Consider the following 22561-nt stretch of genomic DNA (forward strand, 5'->3'; position numbering starts at 1 on the left):
AAAATCTATTTCCGGAAGATCACAGCCACTGAAAATCCTACAGAGTGCAGTTCTACTCTGAAATATATGGGGTCGCCATGAGTCGGAATCAATGGCAACTGGTTTTTGTTTTAGATTCACCAACAGGGAAGAATGAAGTGGCATCATCCAAAGAATGGAACCGGAGCTTCAGAACCAACCACAACAGAGAGTCCTGCGCATCACAGTGGGAGTTCAAGTTGTAGGATCCAAAAACGGAATCGCAAAGAACTCAACAAAGAAGAGGGAGGGTGAGGAGTTATAAACACTGTGGTGAACGCATGGAATGGTCACAGATGTAGGCCCGAGACTCAAGTCCGAGGATCAAAACTCACTTCATCAACTTGCTCCTCCCAAAAAACAAGGCACCTCTGGAGAAAGTCCACCCCTGTGGCCACCAGGACCAGCCCTGCTCAGCCTGGCTCCCTTTGCCCTGTAGTCTCCTCACCCCCTTCTTCCCAGCCACACGACAATGCATATGATGCTTCCAGTGAGCTTTGAGCCTGAGCTCATGAAGTTTCTTCTGCTTGCAATGCCCTGCCCTGACCAGCACGCCTGGCTCAGCCCTAAAGGCTCAGCTACAACATTATGTCCTTTGTGAAATTTTCCTGGGGCACACCCCAGAAAGAAGAGGTGGCCCCTTCGTCAATACGTCACACCACCTTGTAGAGAGTTCTGTGTAGCACCCAGCAGTGTCTGCCTCCAGAAATAGAATGAGTGTCTCTCCCTGAGACATTCACTCGTTCACTCATTCATTCATTCGTGAAAGAAATAAACACTAAATGGCAAGCACTCAATAAATGGTTGAAAGAATAAACTAATGATTCAATTTTCACACATGTGAAAATCAGGGTGGTGGAGTAGAAAAAGACATGGGCTTTGGTGTAAGACAGACTATATTTAGAAATCTGACCCTACAATGTACTAAGCTGGTTGACTTTAAGGAATTTATTTACCTGAGTCCCAGTTGGCTTATATATAAAAATGGAAATAGTGATACCCAAAGGATTCTTTGAATCCAAAGAATCTTGAGGAGTGAGAATCTACATGGAAGAAATGGTGAACAAAAAGCCCTAGCTTCCTATCCTTGTAAGAGAAAAGGAAGGCTGAGTCATTTCTGGTCCCCCAATGGCCACATGGAAATTTGGCAGAGACTTTGAATTGCCCGTAGTTCCTGGGCAGTACAAACAGTTAACATGCTCAGCTGCTAACTGAAAGGGTGGAGACAAGTCCACCCAGAGTAACCTCAGAAGAAAAGTTTGGTGATCTACTTTCAAAAAATCAGCCATTAAAAACCCTATGGAGCACAGTTCTACTCTGACACACAAGAGGTTGCCATGAGTTGGAGTCAGCTCAATGGCAACTAGTTGGTTTGAGTTGCCCACCAAAACCTCTTCTTTCCCCCACTCCCATCTTACTACAGAATCCCAACTTGGGGGATGGCAGTTAAAAATGACATTTCCCATCCTCCCTTGCAACTGAGGTGGTCATATGACTTAGTTCTGGACCATGATTTGCAAGCAGACATCACTGAGCAGCGCTTCCAGAAAAGTTCTCTAAAGGAGACTTATGTAGCTGGTATAATTTTCTCTTCTCCTTCCTCCTTACTTTTGCCTAGAATGAGGATGTGATGATTAGAGTTGCAGCAGCCATCTTAGGACCATGAGACAACCTTGAGTACAGAAGCATGAACCTAAGATGGCAGAGGAGAAAGATAGAAGGAACCTAGGGCATTAAGGATACTGTGGAATTCCTGTACCAACCTGGACTGCCCCCCTTTGAATTCCATGTGTCACACACACACACATTCCTCTCTTATTTAAATCGCTCATGTTTGTTTGTTTTTTCTGTTATATGCAGATCTCAGTCTCTACCTGAAACTATGAGGGTCTGTAGGTTAATCAAATCTACCTAATCACAGAAGAGAATAATAACTGATAAGATTTATTCTCTATTTATTGTTATGTGGAGCCCTGGTGGCACAGTAGTTAAGAGCTCAGCAGCTAATCAAAAGGTCAGCAGTTTGAATCCATCAGCCACTCCTTGGAAACACTATAGAGCAGTATTACTCTGTCCTACAGGGTCACTATGAGTCAGAATCGACTGGATGGCTATGGGGTTGGATTGTTATGTGAAGTGGGTTTTGTTGTTGTTGTTAGACACCGTTGAGTCAGTTCCGACTCATAGCGTCCCTATGTACAACATAACAAAATACTGCCTGGTCCCGTGCCATCCTCACAATCCTTGTTATGCTTGAGTCCGTTGTTGCAGGCCCTGTGTCAATCCATCTTGTTGAGGGTCTTCCTCCTTTTCAATGACCTCTACTTTACCAAGCATGATGTCTTTCTTCCAGGGACTGATTTCTCCTGATAACACATCCTAAGCATGTGAGACAAAGTCTCAGCATCCTTGCTTCTAGTGAGCATTCTGGCTGTACTTCTTCCAAGACAGATTTGTTTGTTCTTCCGACAGTCCACGGTATATTCGATATTCTTCACCAACACCACAATTCAAAGGCATCAATTCTTTTTCGGTCTTCCTTGTTCATCGTCTAGCTTCCCCATGCATATGAGGTGATCGAAAATACCATGACTTGAGTCAGGGGCACCTTAATTCTTAAAGTGACATCTTTGCTTTTTAACACTTTAAAAAGATTTTTTACAGCAGATTTGCCCAATTCAACACATCGTTTGATTTCTTGACTTCTGCTTCCATGGGCATTGATTATAGATCCAAGAAAAATGAAACCCTTGACAACTTCAATCTTTTCTCTGTTATTCATGATGTTGCTTACTGGTCCAGTTGTAAGGGTTTTTGTTTTCCTTATGTTGAGGCGTAATCCATACTGAAGGCTGTGGTCTTTGGTCTTCATCAGTAAGTGCTTCAAGTCCTCTTCACTTTCAGCGAGCAAGGTTGTGTCATCTGCATAACTCAGACTGTTTAGTCTTCCTCCAATCCTGATGCTCTGTTCTTCTTCATACAGTCCAGCTTCTCAGATTATTTGCTCAGCATACAGATTGAGTAAGCATGGTGAAAAGATGCAACCCTGACACGCGCCTTTCTTAACTTTAAACCATGCAGTATCCCCTTGTTCTATTCAAATGACTGCCTCTTGATCTATGTACAGGTTCCTCATGAGCACATTTAAGTGTTCTGGCGTTCTCATTCTCCACAATATTATCCATAATTTGTTATATCCGCACAGTAGAATGTCTTTGCATAGTCAATAAAACATAGGTAAACAACTTTCGGAAACCCTGGTGGCATAGTGGTTAAGTGCTATGGCTGCCAACCAAGAGGTTGGCAGTTTGAATCCGCCAGGCGCTCCTTGGAAACTCTGTGGAGCAGTTCTACTCTGTCCTATAGGGTCGCTACGAGTTGGACGCAACTCAACGGCAGGGGGTTTGGTTTGGTTTTAAACATCTTTCTGGTATTCTCTGCTTTCAGCCAGGGCTCATCTGACATCATCAAGGATATCCCTCATTTCATGTCCTCTTCTGAATCTGGCCTGAATTTCTGGCAGTTCCCTGTCTATATACTGCTTCAGCTGCTTTTGAATGATCTTCAGCAAAATTTTATTTGCATGTGATATTAATGATATTGTTCAATAATTTCTACATTTTGTTGGATCACCTTTCTTTGGAATGGGTACAAATATGGATCTCTTCCTGTTGGTTGGCCAGGTAGCTGTCTTCCAAATTTCTTGGCTTAGACGAATGAGCACTTCCAGAGCTGTTTGCAGTGCAACATCCATTTACTGAAACATCTCAGTTGGCATTCTGTCAATTCCTAGAGCCTGATATTTTGCCAATGCCTTCAGTGCAGCTTAGATTTCTTCCTTCAGTACCATGGGTTCTTGATCATATGCTAGCTCCTGGAATGGCTGACCATCAACAAATTCTTTTTGGTACAGTGACTCTGTATATTCTTCCCATCTTCTTTTGATGCTTCCTGTATCATTTAATATTTTTCCCTGTAGGGTCCTACAGTATTACAACTCCAGGCTTGAATTTTCTTCAGTCCTTTCAGCTTGAGAAACGCTAAGCATGTTCTTCCCTTTTGGTTTTCTAACTCCAGGTCTTTGCACATTTCAGTATAATACTTTAGTCTTCTTGAGCCAGTCTTGGCAATTTTCTTTTTAACCCTTTTACTTCATCTTTTCTTCCTTTTGCTTTAGCTATTCTACTACGTTCGCGAGTAACTTTCAGAGTCTCTTCTGATGTTCGTTTTCATCCTTTTTTTTCCTATGTCTTTTTAAGGACCACCACGTATCTGTCAATTTGTCATACTGTTTTGGCTTGTGTGTTGCTGTGATACTGGAAGCTTTGCCACTGGTATTTCAAACACCACTAGGGTCACCCTTGATGGACAGATTTCAGCAGAGCTTCCAGACTAAAACAGACTAGGAAGAAGGACCTGACAGTCTACTTCTGAAAAAATTGGCCAGTGAAAACCTTACGAATAGCAGCAGAAGCTGGTTTTAGATACTCCTAAACCAGGATTATGGTTAGAAAGTAAAATACGAAAATTACTTTATTTCGAACCTCCGATTACACGTATCTATCGGAATCAACTGGATGGCAACTAACAACATACATATATGTATAATCCCATTTGGGAATGTTTGGGAACAGGGTTTTCTTTCTTATGTCAATAAGGCCTATCAGTGCAGGGTGAGGCCTAAACCTAGTCACTTCTGAATTATAAGGAGCAGCACAGACACAGAGACAAGCAAACACTGATCGGGGAAGATAGATGCCATGTGGAGGTCACCAAGGAACTGAAGAATGGTGCTACAGAAGCTGAAAGAAGAAAAGGTCTTTCCCCAGGAGCTAACAGAGAGAGAGAGAGAAAGCACTCCCCCAGAGCTAGTGCCCTGAATTTGGACTTCTATCCTCCTGAAGGTCGAGAAAATAGACTTCTGTTCTCCAAGGCCACCCACTTGTGGTATATCTGTTATAGCAGCACTAGGAAACTAAGGCGAGAAGTCTTTCAGCAAAACAGTGACTTAGACAGTTATGGCTACTGTGGAACAGATGGGTGGTGGCCAGGTAGGAGGGAAGGAGGCCACTGCCATCATCCAGGAAATGTGATGGTGCTCTGGCCTGGGAAGCAATGGGGGAGAAGGAGAAAAGGACACAGATGTGGGGGCTAGTTCAGGAGTACAATCAGCAAAATTTGGCCATCAGATGTTAGAGCTGAGAAACAGGGAGATGTCTAGTATAACTTCTAGACTTCTGGCTTGATGCCATTCGTTAAGAGTAGAGACATTCATAGAGGAATGGGTTTTACACGAGGGGATAATGAGTTCAGGGTTGGACATGCTGAGGTTGAGGCACCTGTGAGGTCTCCAGAAGATGGCCAGCAAGCTGCAGACATAAGCGCCTGGAGCCCAAGAAGTCCAGTTTGCAGACCAAGGTTTGGGAGTCATAAGCATAAAGCTGTTCCCAAATATCCCCAGTTAGATTTGATCTCATAAACTCCCACAGAAAGATATTTATACATCTGTTTTATTCCTAGAACTTAATAATTACTTATTTTTGAGTCTGTCAGCTCAACTAGAGCAACCTCTTAGAAGACAGAATCCATGGAAAACGGCTGCCTCATACAGGTTCAGCAATTTCTCAACTTACCCCAGCTCAGAAGTAACAGAGACCAAGACTGAGCTCAAGTCCTCTCAGTCCAGATGTCCTGTAGCTTCTTCCTCATGAGTAAGCTCCATGTGCTGTGGCAGGTGAATCCATGGAGTAACATCGACCTGGTCTACATCAGCAGGCATCTGGAAAGGTGGCTTGTTGTTGTTGTTAGGTGCTGTCGAGTCGGTTCCGACTCATAGCGACCCTATGCACAACAGAACGAAACACTGCCCGGTCCTGCGTCATCCTTACAATCGTTGTTATGCTTCAGCTCATTGTTGCAGCCACTGTGTCTGTCAATCCACCTCGTTGAGGGTCTTCCTCTTTTCCGCTGACCCTGTACTCTGCCAAGGATGATGTCCTTTTCAGGAGAAAGGTGGCTGCCTTCACACAAATTGGCATCAGGAATGAAAAGAACCCCAAAGCTCAACATTGTGAGTGCTTGCTTGAATTTTTTTTTAAACTGCAATTATTGAGTACCAACATTTCAACAGACATTGCAGACACGATATTCAATATCATCACTCTTTACAACATCACCACGGTAAGATAGGTGTTGTTATTGCTGTGTGCCACCGAGTTGATTCTGACTCATAGAGACCCTATTGTCACAGACTGCCTCACAGGGTTTCCTAGGCTGTAATCTTTACAGGAGCAGATTCCCAGGTCTTTTCTCTCAAGGGGCCGCTGTTGGGTTTGAACTGCCGACTTTTCAGTTACCAACCAAGCGCTGCACTCTTGCACCATCGGGGCTCCTTAAGGTAAGTATTAAACCCGTTGCTGTCAATCAATTCTGACTCATAGCAATGCTATAGGACAGAGTAGAACCGCCCCATAGAGTTTTCAAGGAGTGGCTGGTGGATTCAAACTGCCGAACTTTTGGTTAGCAGCCGAGCTCTTAACCACTGTGCTACCAGGCCTCCAAGGTAGGTATTGTTGTTAGTTGCCATCGAGTCGGTTCTGACTCATAGCAACCCTATATACAACAGAACAAAACACTGCCTGGTCCTGTGCCATCCTCACAATCGTTGTTATGCTTGAGCCCATGGTTGCAGCCACTGTGTCAATCCATCTTCTTGAGGGTCTTTCTCTTTTTTGCTGACCCTTTACTTTACCAAGCATGATGTCCTTCTCCAGGGACTGGTCCCTCCTGATAACATGTCCAAAGTACATGAGATGAAGTGTCACCATCCTCACATGTAAGGAGCATGCTGGCTGTACTTCTTCCAAGACAAATTTGTTTGTTCTTTTGGCAGTCCATGGTATATTCAATATTCTTTGCCAGCATCATAATTCAAAGGCATCAATTCTTCCATCTTCCTTATTCACTGTCCACCTTTCACATGTGTACAAGGAGACTGAAAACACCATGGCTTGGGTCAGGTGCACCTCACTAGGTATTAATCAAAAACCAAACCCGTTACCGTCGAGTCTATTCCAACTTATAGCGACCCTATAGGATAAGGTAGAACTGCCCCACAGGGTTTTCAAGGAGCAGCTGGTAGATTCGAACTTCTGACCTTTTGGTTAGCAGCCATAGCACTTAACCATTACACCATGAGGTTTTCCCACGAGGTACTAGGACGTCTGTTTTACAGGTGAGGAGACTGAGGTTCAGAGTGGTAAAGTGATTTGCTCAGAAGTTGTAGAGATGGATTCAAACCCAGATCTATTTGATCGCAGAAGCATAGGTTTTCTCCCAGCACATCTTAGTGTTTCTCGTGTAATATGTTTATACAAAGAAATGTGCAGCCAGTGTTTCCCATGTATTAACATAAGGAGTTATTCTTAGGTTCAAATAGCAGATTTTGAATGACTTGAGCACCTCCTGTTGATAATAGCCTCTTCAATCAGCCTTCAGTATATAATTTTGAGCTATTTTTTAATATCTTCACATGCAATCTACTTCCAACCATGCCTAATTCTGGCAGAGCCCTTGTGGAGGCAGGAAATTCTTGGAAAGGCAGATAGATCACCCTCAAGGTGCAGAAAAGGACAAAGATGTGGAGGGCACACACCACCAGCTGCTTCACAGGCCCAGTCTCATTTAATCTTCACAAGGATTCTCACCATCATTTTGTTGATGAAGAAAATGAGGCTCAGAAATGTCAGGTCACCTGCCCAAGGACACACAGCTCACAAATAGAGCAGGATTTGAACTCACATCTGCCTACTCCAAAGTACACACATTTTCCACTCTGCTCTACGTGCGTGAAAGCCACAGCTCCTTCTCTGCCCTCTCTCTGCTCATTGGGCCTACTGATGGGAAAACTGGGTCCACTAAATCTTCCGTATATTCACTAATGCAGCCAGGTCAACCAGCAGCTGATCATGAATGTACACAGCCTACACCTGGCAGAAGCACAATCCTAAGCCCAGGTCCCTGTTCACTGCCGTGCTGCAAGCATGCTGACAGGAAACTACAAAGAAGACTTGGCCTCCAGTTGCCAATGGAAACAGGATGCCCCGCGGCAGATGACCAGCAACCAGCCGCCATTGAGTCGATTCCAGCTCGTGGTAATTTGCTCCTTGTGTGTCAGAGTAGAACTGTGCTCCACAGGGTTTTCAATGGCTGATTTTTCAGAAGCAGATCCCCAGGCTTCTCTTCCGAGGCACCTCTGGGTGCATACAAACCTCCGACATTTTGGTTAGAATCCAAGCATGTTCACTATTTGCACTACCCAAAGACTCCAAAGTTAGGTTTGGGTATGATTTGGTATGACTGCAGGAAAGTTAAATTTTCTGAGTATCAGCTTCCTTGGCTCCATAATGATACCACTTTGATGGGATATTGGTGAAGATAAGTAGGTTAAAGTAGCCAGAATGTCCTAGCATAGGCTCTCATGAAACAGATGCTCTGTCTGTGTTTCTTTCTCTTGCCTTTGCCAGGGACAGGGGCCCTTTCTGAATTATCTCCTCCCTGGAGGAAAGATCCATGCAAGTGTCTTCTCTGCCTGGCTCTCAGAAAAGCTCATAAAATGATCTGACCCAGCCCCAGTGACGTATCACTGGTTTCTGCCACTGCTATGAAGATGAAAGGGTCAGGGCATATAAAAGCACTTCATAAATGGAAGCAGCTTTATGCCATTGATTTGCTGGCAAAGATGTCCATTGGTCCAGGGGCAAGAGAAAGGACAAGGAGTCTGAAGCCATAAAGACCAAGTGTGAGTTTTGATTTTGGTATTTATTAGGTTTATGGACTTTGGCAGTCCTTTCACCTTTTTACATCTCTGAATGTCCTCATTTACAAAATGAGAAAAATAACTCTGATTTGCACTGCACAGTTTATATCCCAGTGGCTGGCACACTTGTTATCAAGCGGGAAGGAAAGAGGGCCAAGATCTCCGTTGGACCCCACAGCATGTACCCAAAACCAAGGAGTAATTAAAACTAAATAGTTTTCTACGTGAAGCAAGAACTAGTTCCATTGTGAAGAGCTTTGCGTAAGCTACATCTATTTTTAAAAGTTGCCTTTATAAAAATAGGATATGTAACAAACATAAAACAAGAACGGAAATGTTGCCTTCGACACACAACCCGTAACTCAGCCGGATGTTGGAAGGTAGAAGTGTGGTGTATTGAGGTGGGGACACCCGCTCTTCTAGATCCTTGGGGACTGGGGACTGAATGTGGATGGGCTAGTCCCACGTTCCTCATGATGCTGAAGAGAGTGGGCCATCTGGATGTTCCTGAGCCCCAGAGGAAAGTGAGTCCCTGAGAGGCCGGAGAGTGGTGGATTGTCAGGTGTGTCTGTGTCTTCTGCATCTGCAATTTCTATTTGCAAGTTGTACGCAATAAACACACACACACACACACACACACACGGGCAGGAGAAGATAAATCTGTCTTTAGACTCCCCTGTGGCACTTTCCCTTGGGCTAGTCCGTGCCTGAAGCCCAAATGGCCTTTTTGGCATTCAGAAAGTTCTTCTTTCTCCTGGGAGGAATGTGCAATGAGATCTCCGGCTCCTTTGGACTCCTGAATATAAAGATCTTTTCGCCTGTGTTTAATAAGTCCACGGTGTCTGCCCCTACAACGGAGACGGCGGCCAGCTCGCCAAGGGGTTCCAGGGACAGGTGGGGCCAACTTCCTTTCCCAGGGAATACCATCCTCTCGGTGAGAGGGAGGCACGTCTTCTTCAATATGCTAAGGAAAGAACAGAAGACCAAATTCAACATTTGGCAATGGACCCTCCGGAGTGTACGGAGAGTTCTGTAGGGGAATCCCCTTTGGGGTCTTGGGGGTTCCCAACCAAATGCATTTTAAGAGAAGGATTTTTCCCTTTGGTCACCCAATGCCCCTGAAATTAGGTGAAGCTCATGGTGGCGGTATGCAGCAGGTACCAGCTCATTGTTAAATTTTCTGGCGCTTTGTCAGCCAGTTGTCAGCAAGTTGTTAGCTTGAAATCAGCCATGGTAGGAGTATTTACACCATGGAAATGGGCAAAGGCTACGAATGGAGCACCCCCATCCCGCAGCATGTTGTTAAACACTGACTAGTACACCGCTGCCTGCTAACCTCTCATTAAAGGCAGACTGATGCAAAGCAAACCTGATTACAAAGCAGCTAGAAGTTAGGCAAAATGCCCTTTGAAACTGGAGTGTGACCGGCTTTGGCGTGTCCCCTGGAAGAATTGCTGGAATCTCTGTGCATCAGCAATCCAACCCTAAATCCCTGCCACTCTTGCTGATGGCCCTGACTACCCCTGAGAGCCCTAGAAACCCAGAAGCTCTCTGCCCAGGCAGAGCAGGACAAGGACATGTCACTAGGGTCTACCTATTGAATGTCACTGGCAGGTATGCTGTCCCTCCCTGAAGTGGAGTGGCAGATTCAGCTCCATCCCCACCACCCGTCTGTCAGTTTGTTGTCCTGCAGGAGCTTGTGTGTTGCTGTGATGCTGGAAGCCATGCCACTGGTATTTCAGGTACAGTGGGGTCACCCACGGTGGGCAGGTGAACAGGTTATAGCAGAGCTTCCAGGCTAAGAAAGACTAGGAAGAAGGCCTGGCGATCTACTTCCAGGAAGAAGGCCTGGCGATCTACTTCCAGGAAGAAGGCCTGGTGATCTACTTCCAGAAATCAGCCAATGAAAATCTCATGGATCACAAAACAGTATGGTCTGCTAGAGGACCAAGCAGAGTTTAGTTCTGTCGTACATGGGGTCACCACGAGTTGGAGCCAACTCAACAGCAGCTCACAACCACCATCACCACTAAGTCCTGCTCCTGCAGCTACTTATGAGTCTGAGCAAGGATTTAAAACCCGGCTCTCTCCTCGTTCCTCCATAAACACACGGTGCCTCTAGGCAGAGTGCAGCGAGCTAGGATAACTCCACTGAGCTGTGTCTCCTCCACTCCTACTCCCGTGGCCTAGGAACGCGTTAGCGCCCCCATCCTGAGCCTCTGCTCCTTAGCGGAGCCCCTGGATGGAGCAAACAGCCAACGCGCTTGGCTGTTAGCCAGAGTTGGTGGTTCGAGTCCACCCAGGGGTGCCTCAGGAGCAAGACCTGGTGATCTGCTCTCGTAAAATCAGCCACTGAAAACCCCGTGGAGCACAGTTCTCTGACACACGTGGGGTCGCCATGGGGTCGCCATGAGTCAGAGTCGACCCAAGGGCAACTGGCGACGGTGGTTACGCTTATAACACGTGACTTTCTATTTCCTGGTTCCGGTTTCGTATTCTGATCTAATTTCTTTGGGACTAAATTCTGATGTCCGACCTATTAGCACTGACTCCAAGATTTTATCACGGACAATTCCTTAAGCCCAGACTCAGAAGCTCTGCCTTACCCGCTGCCACGGAGTTGACTCTGACTCACGGAGACCCCACGTGTATCAGGGTAGAACTGCTTCATAAAGTTTTCAATGGCTCTGACCTTTTGGAAGTAGATCTCCAGGTCTTTCTTCCAAGGCACCTCTAGGTGGGTTCAAACCACCAACCTTTTGGTTAGTATTAGTAGTTAAGCACTAAACCATACACGCCACCCAGGGGCTCATTAGCTCTGAGAAGTTGTGGATGGGGCAGGGCTCTGGCTACAAGCTTCCTCTAGACACCCACTGCTTGCACAACGCACAGCAGGTACACTTTTTAACCCGTTATGAATCTATCCAAGGAGCCCTGGTGGCACAATGGTTAAGCGCTCGACTGCTAACTGAAAGGTTTGCAGTTTCAACCCAACAGCCGCTCTGGGAGAAAGATGTGGCAGTCCACACCCGTAAAGATTACAGCCTTGGAAACCCTGTGGGACAGCTCTGCTATGTCCTATAGGGTCGCTCCGAGTCAGAATTGACAGCAACTGGCTTTTAAAAAAAAAATCAATCTACCCGATGTAGATTTTTTCTCCAAATCTTCTCTAGGGGGATCACAGGAGACACTCAGTCAGCTGTTTGTGGCAATCTAGAAACTCTGGCCCTGAACTCCAGGTGTGTGTTAACCACTGCCAACAGAGAACGGCCTTCCACGGAGCGAAACAGTCATGGGCCTGGAATTTGAAGGAAATAAAGGGCCAGCTAGATGGGCCGGATCCACAGCCTGTTTACCACCTGCAGACGGGGCCACTTCGTCTGACCTTCTGAGCTTCAGTCTGACCACCCCCACTTTCTGGAAGGCAGGGAGGATCCAGTGCAGTGATGGACAAGAAAGGGCTTTGCAAACTAGGCTAAGGATTCTTCTCTTTCCATTAAAAAGAGCCATTAGTTAAAATAAATACAGTAATTAAAATGCCAATAAATCTTAAGAGAACATTCTCAGAGCTGATAGCTACAGGCTTATCTTCAGCTTCCAAACTACACCCACTTAGAATAAAGATTTGCAGTCTCCGGGGAGGAAGGAGGAAAGGAAGGCTTGCCTGTTTGAGCAAGGCTTCCCTCACCCCCTCCAGCTCCTGCCTCCCCACGCAGCTCCCAGGCAGCAGGGCACACCCCCTCCCAGCCCACCTGAGCAGGTGCCCCGTTACCTCTCCTTCCTCCTGCGAGCCCAGAGCGCCTTCTCTAGCCCTCTGCTGATCAGATCTCCTCTCAGTTTGCCCTCTAAGGCTTTCCACCAGGCCTGGTGTTTCCTGAAGGTAAGAAGGGAGTGTCTTACATTTTCAAAAGGGAATAGAGTTTTTCTAGTGAATCGTAACAGTACTTCCCAAAAAGCACTACAGAACCCAATAACAAAAAGACAAAAACACCCCAATCAAAAAATGAGCTAAGGTCCTAGTAGACATTTACCCAAAAAAGACATCAAATACATGAAAAGACTCTCAATATCATTAGCCATTTAAACAAAAAAAAAAAAAAACAACTCGTTGCCTTCAAGTCGATTTCAACTTATGGCTACCCAACATGTCACAGAGCAGAACTGCTCCATAGGGTTTTCTTGGCTGTAATCTTTGCAGAAGCAGACGGCCAGTCCTTTCTTCCACGGCACTGCTGGTTGGGTTCAAACTGCCACCTTTCTGGTTAGTAGTACACTGTGTCACCCAGGGACCTTGTTGTTGTTGTTGTTAGGTGCCGTCAAGTCGGTTCCGACTCATAGTGACCCTGTGTACAACCGAACGAAACACTGCCCGGTCCTGGGCCATCCTCGTGATCATTTGAGCCCAGGGACCTTAAACCAAAAAGCAAACCAAACTTGTTGCCATTGAGTTGATTCCGACTCATAGCGACCCTACAGGACAGAGTAGAACAGCCCCATAGGGCTTCCAAGAAGCAGTTCATGGATTCGAACTGCTTACCTTTTGGTTAGCAAAGTGAGCTCTAGGATGGCTATTATCAAAGACATGAAAATGCAAGTGCTGGCGAGGATGGACAGAAATTGGAACCCTTGCATTGCTGGCAGGAATGTAAATGGTGCAGCTAACATGGAAAAGAGGTCAATGGTACCGCAAAATGCTAAACATAGAATTACCATATGACCCAGCCATCCCCTCCTGGGTACACACCCAAAAAAATTGTAAGGAAGGACTTAAACAGGTCACTTGTACATCAATGTTCACTGCAGTATTATTCACAATAGCCAAAGGGTTGTTTTAACCCAAGTGTCCATCAACTGATAAATGGATAAACAAGACGTGGTATATAGGTACAACGAAATACTAATCAGCCATAAAAAAAATGAAATTCTGACACATGCTTCAACGTGAATGGACCTTGAAAACATCATGCTGAGTGAAGGAAGCCACGCACAAAAGGACAAATACTGTCTGATCCCACTTAAATGGAATTCCTAGGACAGGCAAATGCTTAGAGACCACAGCAGAGTCGTGGCTCTCAGGGGCTGGGGGCGGGGCTGGTGATGGTAAGTCACTGTTTAACAGACACCGAGTTTCCGCTCAGGGTCATGAAACCGTTTTGGAAGCACAACATTGTGTGTGTAATTAATGTCACTGAATTGTGCACTTTACATGTTTTTTACCACATGAATTTTTTTTTTTTTTAAAGCAGGGTGGATTTCCATCCGTCAGTGTGACTTTCAGCTGACACAGGAAGCCCCACGAGTTGTCACCATTTCTCCTTTCAGACACTCAACACACAGTGCCCAGACATATTCTGTGGCCTGGACAAGGTACCATCAGGGGTCCTCAGTTCAGTTGAGGGGGGGAGGGGGCGCCCGCAGACAGGTAACAGGTGATATCACTCAACCAGGGGAAGAAGGGGACACTTGAGCTGAGCCTGGGCATCCAGCAGAGGGGGCCAGTGGGCACTGGTGGAAAGGTCCACCAGCCAATTCACAGGGGAAAAATGTGGCAGTCTGCTCCCGTACAGATTTCAGCCTTGGAAACCTTGTGGGGCAGTTCCACTCTGTCCTACAGGGTCGCCAGGAGTTGGAATCGACTCAATGGCAATGGGTTTATGCTGACTTAGATGTTGTTTGCTTCCCCCACTGGACCGTAAGAGCCGTTGCCTCTCCCACTCCCCACACCTCCCCAGTGCCTGGACAGAGGACAAACGAGGCGTTCCATATGGGTCCTATGACTATGTAAGACAGACAGGAAGGCTGTCCCTACAGTGTGATCCCTACACACTCATACACTCTCACACAGAAACTCACACTCACACCACACATTCACACTCACACAGACACACCACACACAAATACACTGACATCACACATTCACAAAGACATACCACACCAAACCAAAAACCAAACCCACTGCCGTCAAGTCAATTCCAACTCATAGCGACCCTACAGAACAGAGTAGAACTGCCCCATAGAGTTTCCAAGGAGCGCCTGGTGGATTTGAACTGCCGACCTCTCGGTTAGCAGCCGTAGCACTTAACCACTACGCCACCAGGGTTTCTGACATACCACACACACACACAAAATACACCACACATTCACACCACACACACACAAATATACTCACACCACACATTCACACACAAACACACTCATACCACACACACACACAAATACACTCACACCACACATTCACACACATGGACACACCACACACAAGTACACTCACACCACACACACATATAACACTTACATCACACATGCACATTCATGCACTCACACAGACACACCACACACACACAAATACATTCACACCACACATTCACACTCATACACTCACAGATACACCACACACACAAATATACTCACACCACACCTGCACACTCACACACTCATACACACTTGCACACTCACACACCTACACACAAATACACTCACATGCACTACACAGCCACTCAAAACACCTTACACACCACACACGACCATTCTCACACATTCACACACAAATATACTCTCACACACCACAGAGTCACACTCAACACACTACATACCCAGACACATAGACATCACACAATACTCAGCTACACACACCACATAGTCACACTCACATACATAACAACACTTACACCCATCACACACACTCACTCACACACTCAGATGCACCACATATACACAAACATTCTCAGGTCACACAGTCACACACACAGCACATACATACTCAGAGATACCACACACAATCACACACATACAGCGCACACACACGAACACTAATTTACACCACATAGGTTACACCTACAGCACACCTACAGCACACACACAATTACACACGCACACACACAAACTCCACACATGCTCACAAAACCCTGCAGAGAAACACAACCTGGAAGAGGAGATAAAAAATGCTAACAGCTGTTTTCTACAGGTGGTAGAACCATGGATATTTCTTTTTGCTTTTCTATATATTTTTACACTTTCTTGAACGGGTGTACATGCCATTTATACGGCTCCAGCAAACTTATTTTCTTAAGATTCTACTTTTCAGAAAATTAGTGACTAAAATGAAAATTATGGAGAAAATACTTGGGCCTACAGTGACTTAAAAAGACTTCACAGCGACCATTCTGCCTGTCATTTGCTCCTGGAACTTGACAACGTGCCCTCGGGGAAAGATCTGTGTGTGTGTGCCAGGGCCACCCTGCACCCCCCTCCCTCCCTCTGTTTTCTGCAGGGTCCCAGTCACTGTCGCCCCGGCAGCCCCGCAGGCACTGCAGTCACCTCCTCCTGCCCAGGTCGGCCTGCTCCCCGCCGCCGCTCTCCGCAGTGGCCGCGTGGTCGGCGTGCTTCTCGATGACAGCGTCCAGGGCCGTGAGCAGCTCGGGCTGTGAGGCCGCAGGTTGCACCACGCTCAGGAGCCGGCGCAGCGTGGCCCCCGGCACCATCGCCAGCTTCGTGAGGTAAGACGTCAGTCTCAGCTCCTGGAGGGGTTAACAGGGGTTTAATCTTGGTGAACAATCGTGTTTAACTGATGACATTCTGAAGACTTTTTGTCCCAAGTGATGAATATTTCAGTAGCTCAGTCCTAAAAACATGTTTCCCAATTCTCAGACCTGTCAAAAAAAATCCACTCAGTCAGCAGCCCTGGTCCCCCACAACATTTTCAAAGGTTCCATCCATCCTTCTAGCTGCCTCAACTCACTCCAGTGATCCACAAACCACCAGAATGAAAGCCCTGGCCGGCAGCAGGGCCAGTTAACGACCCTTCTTCTCACTCATGCTTCGTGAGGCAGGACCGCACGGGGGGGAGAGTACAGGCCCCGGAAGCATCCAGAATGTCCCTCAAGGTAAACAGCTATGAAACCAGGCTGTGCCCCATGACATGGAACGCCACTCTGCAGTAAAAAGAACCAAGCAGTGGGTCTCGGGCACGATGCCGTGTGCAAAGGGTCCATCTCCAACAGCACACACTGGGATTCCATGTACAGAGCACTGCAAAAGTGACAAAATGTAGAGGTGGAGAACACAATGCTGGCTGCCAGGGGTTAGAGACAGCAGCGGGGAAGGGATGAGTGTGACCACAAATTTAGGGGTTGTCTGAGCTGCTGTCCAGTCGGCCCCCAACTCACGGCAACCCCATGTATGACAAAACGAAACACTGCCTGGTCCTGTGCCATCATCAGGATCGGATACAGACTGCACTGTTGTGATTCATAGGGTTTTCACTGGCTGATTTTTGGAAATATATCGCCAGGCCTTTCTTCCCAGTCTGTCTTAGTCTGGAAGCTCTGCTGAAACCTGTTCAGCATCATAGCAACACCCAAGCCTCCACTGACGGGCAGGTGGCGGCTGTACTTGAGGTGCATCAGCCAGAAATCAAACCTGGCTCTTCCACGTGGGAGGCGAGAATTCTGCCCCTGAACCACCAGCGTCCCCCAAATTTAGGGGAGGCACAAGGGAAATCTTTGTGGTGGTTACAAAAATCTGCACATATGATCTAATGATATAATCATATGCACAACAACATTAGTGTAGGGTGTGAATTGAGTCAATGTCTTTTGAGACATAAAAGGAATAGATTAAGCAAGCAGAGATGGGGGAAAGACAGATGTCATCCTACATGAAAGTCGCCAGAGAGCCAAGGAACACAAGACGAAAGACAAGGACCTTCCCCCAGAACAGAGAAAGCCTTCCCCTAGGGCTGGCGCCCTGAATTCGGCCTTCTAGCCTCCAGAGACAACCCTGACACATACCTTCTGACTTTAAATCACATAATATCCCCGTGTGTTCGAACAACTGACTCTTGGTGTACCTACTGGTTTCTCATAAGCATAATGAAGTGTTCTGGAATTCCCATTCTTCAAAATGTTGTCCAAAATTCGTTATGAGCCACACAGTCGAATGCCTTTGCACAGTCAATAAAACACAGGTAAACATCCTTCTGGTATTCTCTGCTTTCAGCCAGGATCCATCTGACATCAGCAATGATATCGCTAGTTCTACATCTTCTTCTGAATCCGGCCTGAATTTCTGACAGCTCCCTGCCGATATACTGCTGCAACCATTTTTTCATTATCTTCAGCAAAATGTTGCTTGCGTCAGAGTGGCATCCTTTCATGATAATTATTCAATCTGTATTCTAAGCAAATAATCCGAGAAGCTGAACTATGTGAAGAAGAACATAGCAACAGGATTGAAGGAAGACTCATTAAAAACTTGGAATATGCAGATGACACAGCCTTGCTTGCTGACAGCAAAGAGGACTGAAACACTTACTAATGAAGATCAAAGACTACAGCCTTCAATATGGATTACAACTCAATCTAAAGAAAACAAAAATCCTCAAAACTGGACCAATAAGCAACAACATGATAAATGGGGAAAACCCTGAAATTGTCAAGGATTTCATTTTAGTTGTATCCACAATCAACACCCATGGAAGCAGCAGTCAAGAGATCAGATAAGGTCTAAGGTACCTCTATTAGTCCCATCCCACTCAGAGCAAAGGATAATTCAGAAAACCAAAGACACAAGGAAAATACTAGCCCAAAGGACTAAAGGACCAAATGAACAACAGACTCTACCAGCCTGAGACTGGAAGAACCAGATGGTGCCCAGCTACCACCAATGACTGCCCTAACAGGGAACACAACAGAGTGCCCCAGACAGGGCAGGAGAAAAATGTAAAACAGAATTTCAATTCACATAAAAAGACTACACTTAATGGTCTGACAGAGACAGAAGGAACCCCCAAAACTATGGCCCCCGGATGCTCCATTAACCTAGAACTGAAACCATTCCTGACGCCCACTCTTCAGACAAAGAGTAGACAGGCCTATATAAAAAAAAAAAAAAAAAAAAAAAATTTTTTTTTTTTATAAAACCAAAAATAATACACATGAGGAACGTGCTTCTTAGTTCAAATGAATATCCGAGGCCAAATGGACAGCTCCTGTCCAAAAGCAGAATGAGAAGGCAGGTAGGGGCAGGCACTGGTCGAATGGACACAGGGAACCCAGGTGGAAAGGGGAAGTGTCCTGTCACATTGTAGGGACTGCAATCAATGTCACAAAATAATATGTGTACAAATTTTTGAATGAGAAATTAACTTGAGCTGTAAACTTTTACCTAAAGCACAATAAAAAAAAAAAAATCACATGACATATTGCATTGGGCAAATCTGCTGCAAGAGATCTCATTAAAGTGTTAAAAAGCAAAGATGTCACTTTGATGACTCATGTGTGCCCCACCCAAGCTATGGTATTTTAAATCATCTCATTCGCATGAGTAAGCTGGACAATGAATAGGGAAGATCAAAGAAGAATTGATGCCTTTGAATTATGGTGTTGGTGAAGAATATTGAATATGCCATGGGCTGCCAGAGGAATGAACAAATCTGTCTTGCAAGAAGTACCGCCAGAATGCTCCTTAGAAGGGAGGATGGTGAGACTTCATCTCATGCACTTTGGTCATGTTATCAGGAGGAACCCGTCCCTGGAGAAGGACATCATGCTTGGTAAAGTAGAGGGTCAGTGAAAAAGAGGAAGACCCTCAACGAGATTAGACTGACACAATGGCTTCAACAAAAGGCTCAAACATAATGATTGTGAGGATGGGGCAGGACTGGGCAGTGTTTTCGTTCTGTTGTACGTAGGGTCACTATGAGTCAGAACTGACTGGATGGCACCTAACAACAAAAACAAGGCAACTAAGACACCGAGTGAGTGACATTGATGTCTTTCATTTTTTTTTCTAAATTTTATTTTGTCGTGGAGAATATACACAGCGAAACAAACCAATTCAACAGTTTCCACATGTATAATTCAGTGACACTGATTATAATCTTCCAGTTGTACAACCAACCATTCTCACCCTCCTTTTCAGAGCTGTTCCTGCCTCATTTACATAAACTCACTATCCCCTAAGGCTCCTATCTAATCTTCTGAGTTGCTGTTATCAGTCAAAGGAACATTCTCACCCCAGTCACTCGTCTGTCAGTGTGTGGTGCTGTGGTGGCTTGGGTGTTGCTGTGACGCTGGAAGCTATGCCACTGGTATTTCAAATACCAGCAGGGTCACTCATGGTAGACAGATTTCAGCAGAGCTTCCAGAGTAAGACAGACCGGGAAGGAGGACCTGGAGATCTACTTCTGAGAAAAATGGCCACCGACAACCTTACGAATAGCAGCAGAACATTATCTGATCCAGTGTCTGAAAATGAGGCCCTCAGGTTGGAAGGCACTCAAAATATGACTGGGGAAGAGCTGCCTCCTCAAAGTGGAGTCGACCTTAGACGTGGATGGAATCAAGGTTTTGGGACCTTCATTTGCTGATGTGGCACAACTCAAAAGGAGAAGAACCAGCTGCAAACATCTATTAATAATCAAAATGTGAAATGTATGAAGTATCAATTTATTGAAGTATCAAATATTAGAAGTTGTCAAAAATGAAATGGAACGCTTGAAGATAAATATCCTGGGCGTTAGTGAGCTGAAATAGACTGATATTGGCCATTGTGCATCAGACAATCATATAGTCCACTATGCCAGCAATGAGAAATTGAAGAGGAATGGTGTCACACTCGTCTTCAAAAAGAACTTTTCAAGATCTATCCCGAAGTACAAAGCTGTCAGTGATAGGATAATATCCATATGTCTACAAGGAAAGCCAGTTAATATGACTATTATTCAAATTTACACACCAACCACTAAGGCCAAAGATGAAGAAATTGAAGATTTTTACCAAGTTCTGCACTCTGAAATTGATCAAACAAGCAATCAAGATGCATTGATAATTACCAGTGATTGGAATATGAAAGTTGGCGACAAAGAAGAATCAGTAGTTGGAAATATGGCCATGGTGACAGAAACAACACTGGAGATCGCATGATAGAATTTTGCAAGACCAACAACGTATCCATTGGAAATATCTTTTCACAACAACATAAATGGTGACTACACACGTGGAAGCATCAAAAGAAGATGGAAGGAATACCCAGCCACTGTACCAAAAAGAATTGATCGACGTTCAACCGTTTCAGGAGGTAACATATGATCAGGAACCAACGGTACTGGAGGAAGAAGTCCAAGCTGCCCTGAAGGCACTGGCAAAAAATAAGGCTCCAGGACTTAACGGTATACCAGTTGAGATGGTTCAACCAACGGATGCAATCCTGGAAGTGGTCACTCATCTAGGCCAGGAAACTTGGTAGACAGCTACCTGGCCAACCAACTGGAAGAGATCCATATTTGTGCCCATTCCAAAGAAAGGTGATCCAACAGAAGGCGAAAATTATCGAACAATACCATTAATATCACACGTAAGTAAAATTTTGCTGAAGATCATTCAAAAGTGGTTGCAGCAGTACTTCGACAGGAACCGCCAGAAATTCAAGCTGGATTCTCAAGAGGACATGGAATGAGGGATATCAATGCCGATGTCAGGCGGATCTCGGCTGAACGCAGAGAGCACCAGAAAGACGTTTATCCGTGTCTTACTGACTATGCAAAGGCATTGGACTGTGTGGGTCATAACAAATTATGGGTAACACTGCGGAGAACGGGAATTGTACAACACTTAATCGTGCTCATGAGGACCCTGTACACAGACCGAGAGGCAGTTGTTTGAAGAACACGGTGATACCGTGTGGTTTAAAGGCAGGAAAGGTGTGCGTCAGGGTGTATCCTCTCACCACACTGCCTCTTACTCCACCTCTTACTACCAGTCTAACCAGCTGCCGCCGAGTCAGCTCCGACTCATGGCGACCCCACGCGGGTCTGAGTAGAATTGCGCTGCACAGGACTTCCAATAGCTGATTTTTCTGCAGGTTATCAGGTCTTTCTTCCAAGGTGCCTCTGAGTGGACTTGAAGGCCCAACCTCTCAGTTATCAGCAAGCACGTTGACCACATATACCACTCAGGGACTGCTCACCTGTTACCTGGAGTATGGCTTTGGCAAGAATTCCACCTCTGGAGGACTTGTGTGAAAAGGGGGATGATGAGAGAATCTGCCCAATAGCGAGGTGAGGGGCAGAATGTAGTTTGTGAGGGGCCTGTCACAGGGTAGGTAAGTATCTGCAACACCCAGGTTAGCTCTCACATCAGAGGGAAGGAGTGTGAGGCCGTCACATCAGACTCCCCACTGACACGCAGTCTTCCGGTGCTAACCATGGCTTCCTGATCCACCTGGTCAGCAGAATGATGACCCCGCCAAGCGTGCCCAAACTGCTATCCCCAGGACCTATGGACATGTGACCTTACATGGTAAAGGGAACTTCGCAGACTCGACTAAGGTTAAGGCGTTGAGATGGGGGATGATAAGGCCCAGGAAGTCCACCTCGGGATGCACATAAACACAGGTAGGAGCAGAAGGTCAGGTAGACATCTCCGCTGTGTAAACGCTCTACCACCAGGCTGTTAGTCTATCACACTGTGGAAGCTTGCGTGTTTCTGTGGTGCTGAAGCTATGCCACCGGTATTTCAAATACCAGCAGGTCACCCACAGTGGACAGGTTTCAGCAGAGCCCCCAGACTAAGAGAGACTAGGAAGAAAGGCCTGGTGACCTACTTCTGAAAATCCATGAAAACCGTATGGATTACTACAGAATGTGGACCCATAGGGTGCTGGCAGATGAGCCCCTCCCAGGCTGGAAGGCACTACAACAGCCGCAACAATGCACACAGATACCCC

At 45.9% G+C, this 22561-nt stretch overlaps 1 protein-coding gene across 4 annotated transcripts in view; it reads right to left on the minus strand.

Moving 5' to 3' along the window:
• Window positions 1–5708: 5708 nt before the first annotated feature.
• Window positions 5709–22561, minus strand: part of EVC2 (EvC ciliary complex subunit 2) — a 198472-nt gene continuing 181619 nt past the window's right edge. For 3 of the 4 annotated variants that reach the window (XM_049886523.1, XM_049886522.1, XM_049886521.1), the window contains exons 20-22: window positions 16154–16353; window positions 12609–12710; window positions 5709–9800 (exon numbers count right to left, since the gene is read on the minus strand). In XM_049886523.1, coding sequence (XP_049742480.1) covers window positions 9533–9800; window positions 12609–12710; window positions 16154–16353 — 570 coding nt within the window. In that variant the 3' untranslated portion in view covers window positions 5709–9532. Of the gene's footprint in view, window positions 9801–11976; window positions 12135–12608; window positions 12711–16153; window positions 16354–22561 lie in introns of all 4 variants that reach the window. The other variant, XR_007517705.1, reaches the window with a different exon arrangement.

This window comes from Elephas maximus, chromosome 5 (genome assembly GCF_024166365.1).
Source record: "Elephas maximus indicus isolate mEleMax1 chromosome 5, mEleMax1 primary haplotype, whole genome shotgun sequence".
NCBI lineage: Eukaryota > Metazoa > Chordata > Mammalia > Proboscidea > Elephantidae > Elephas > Elephas maximus.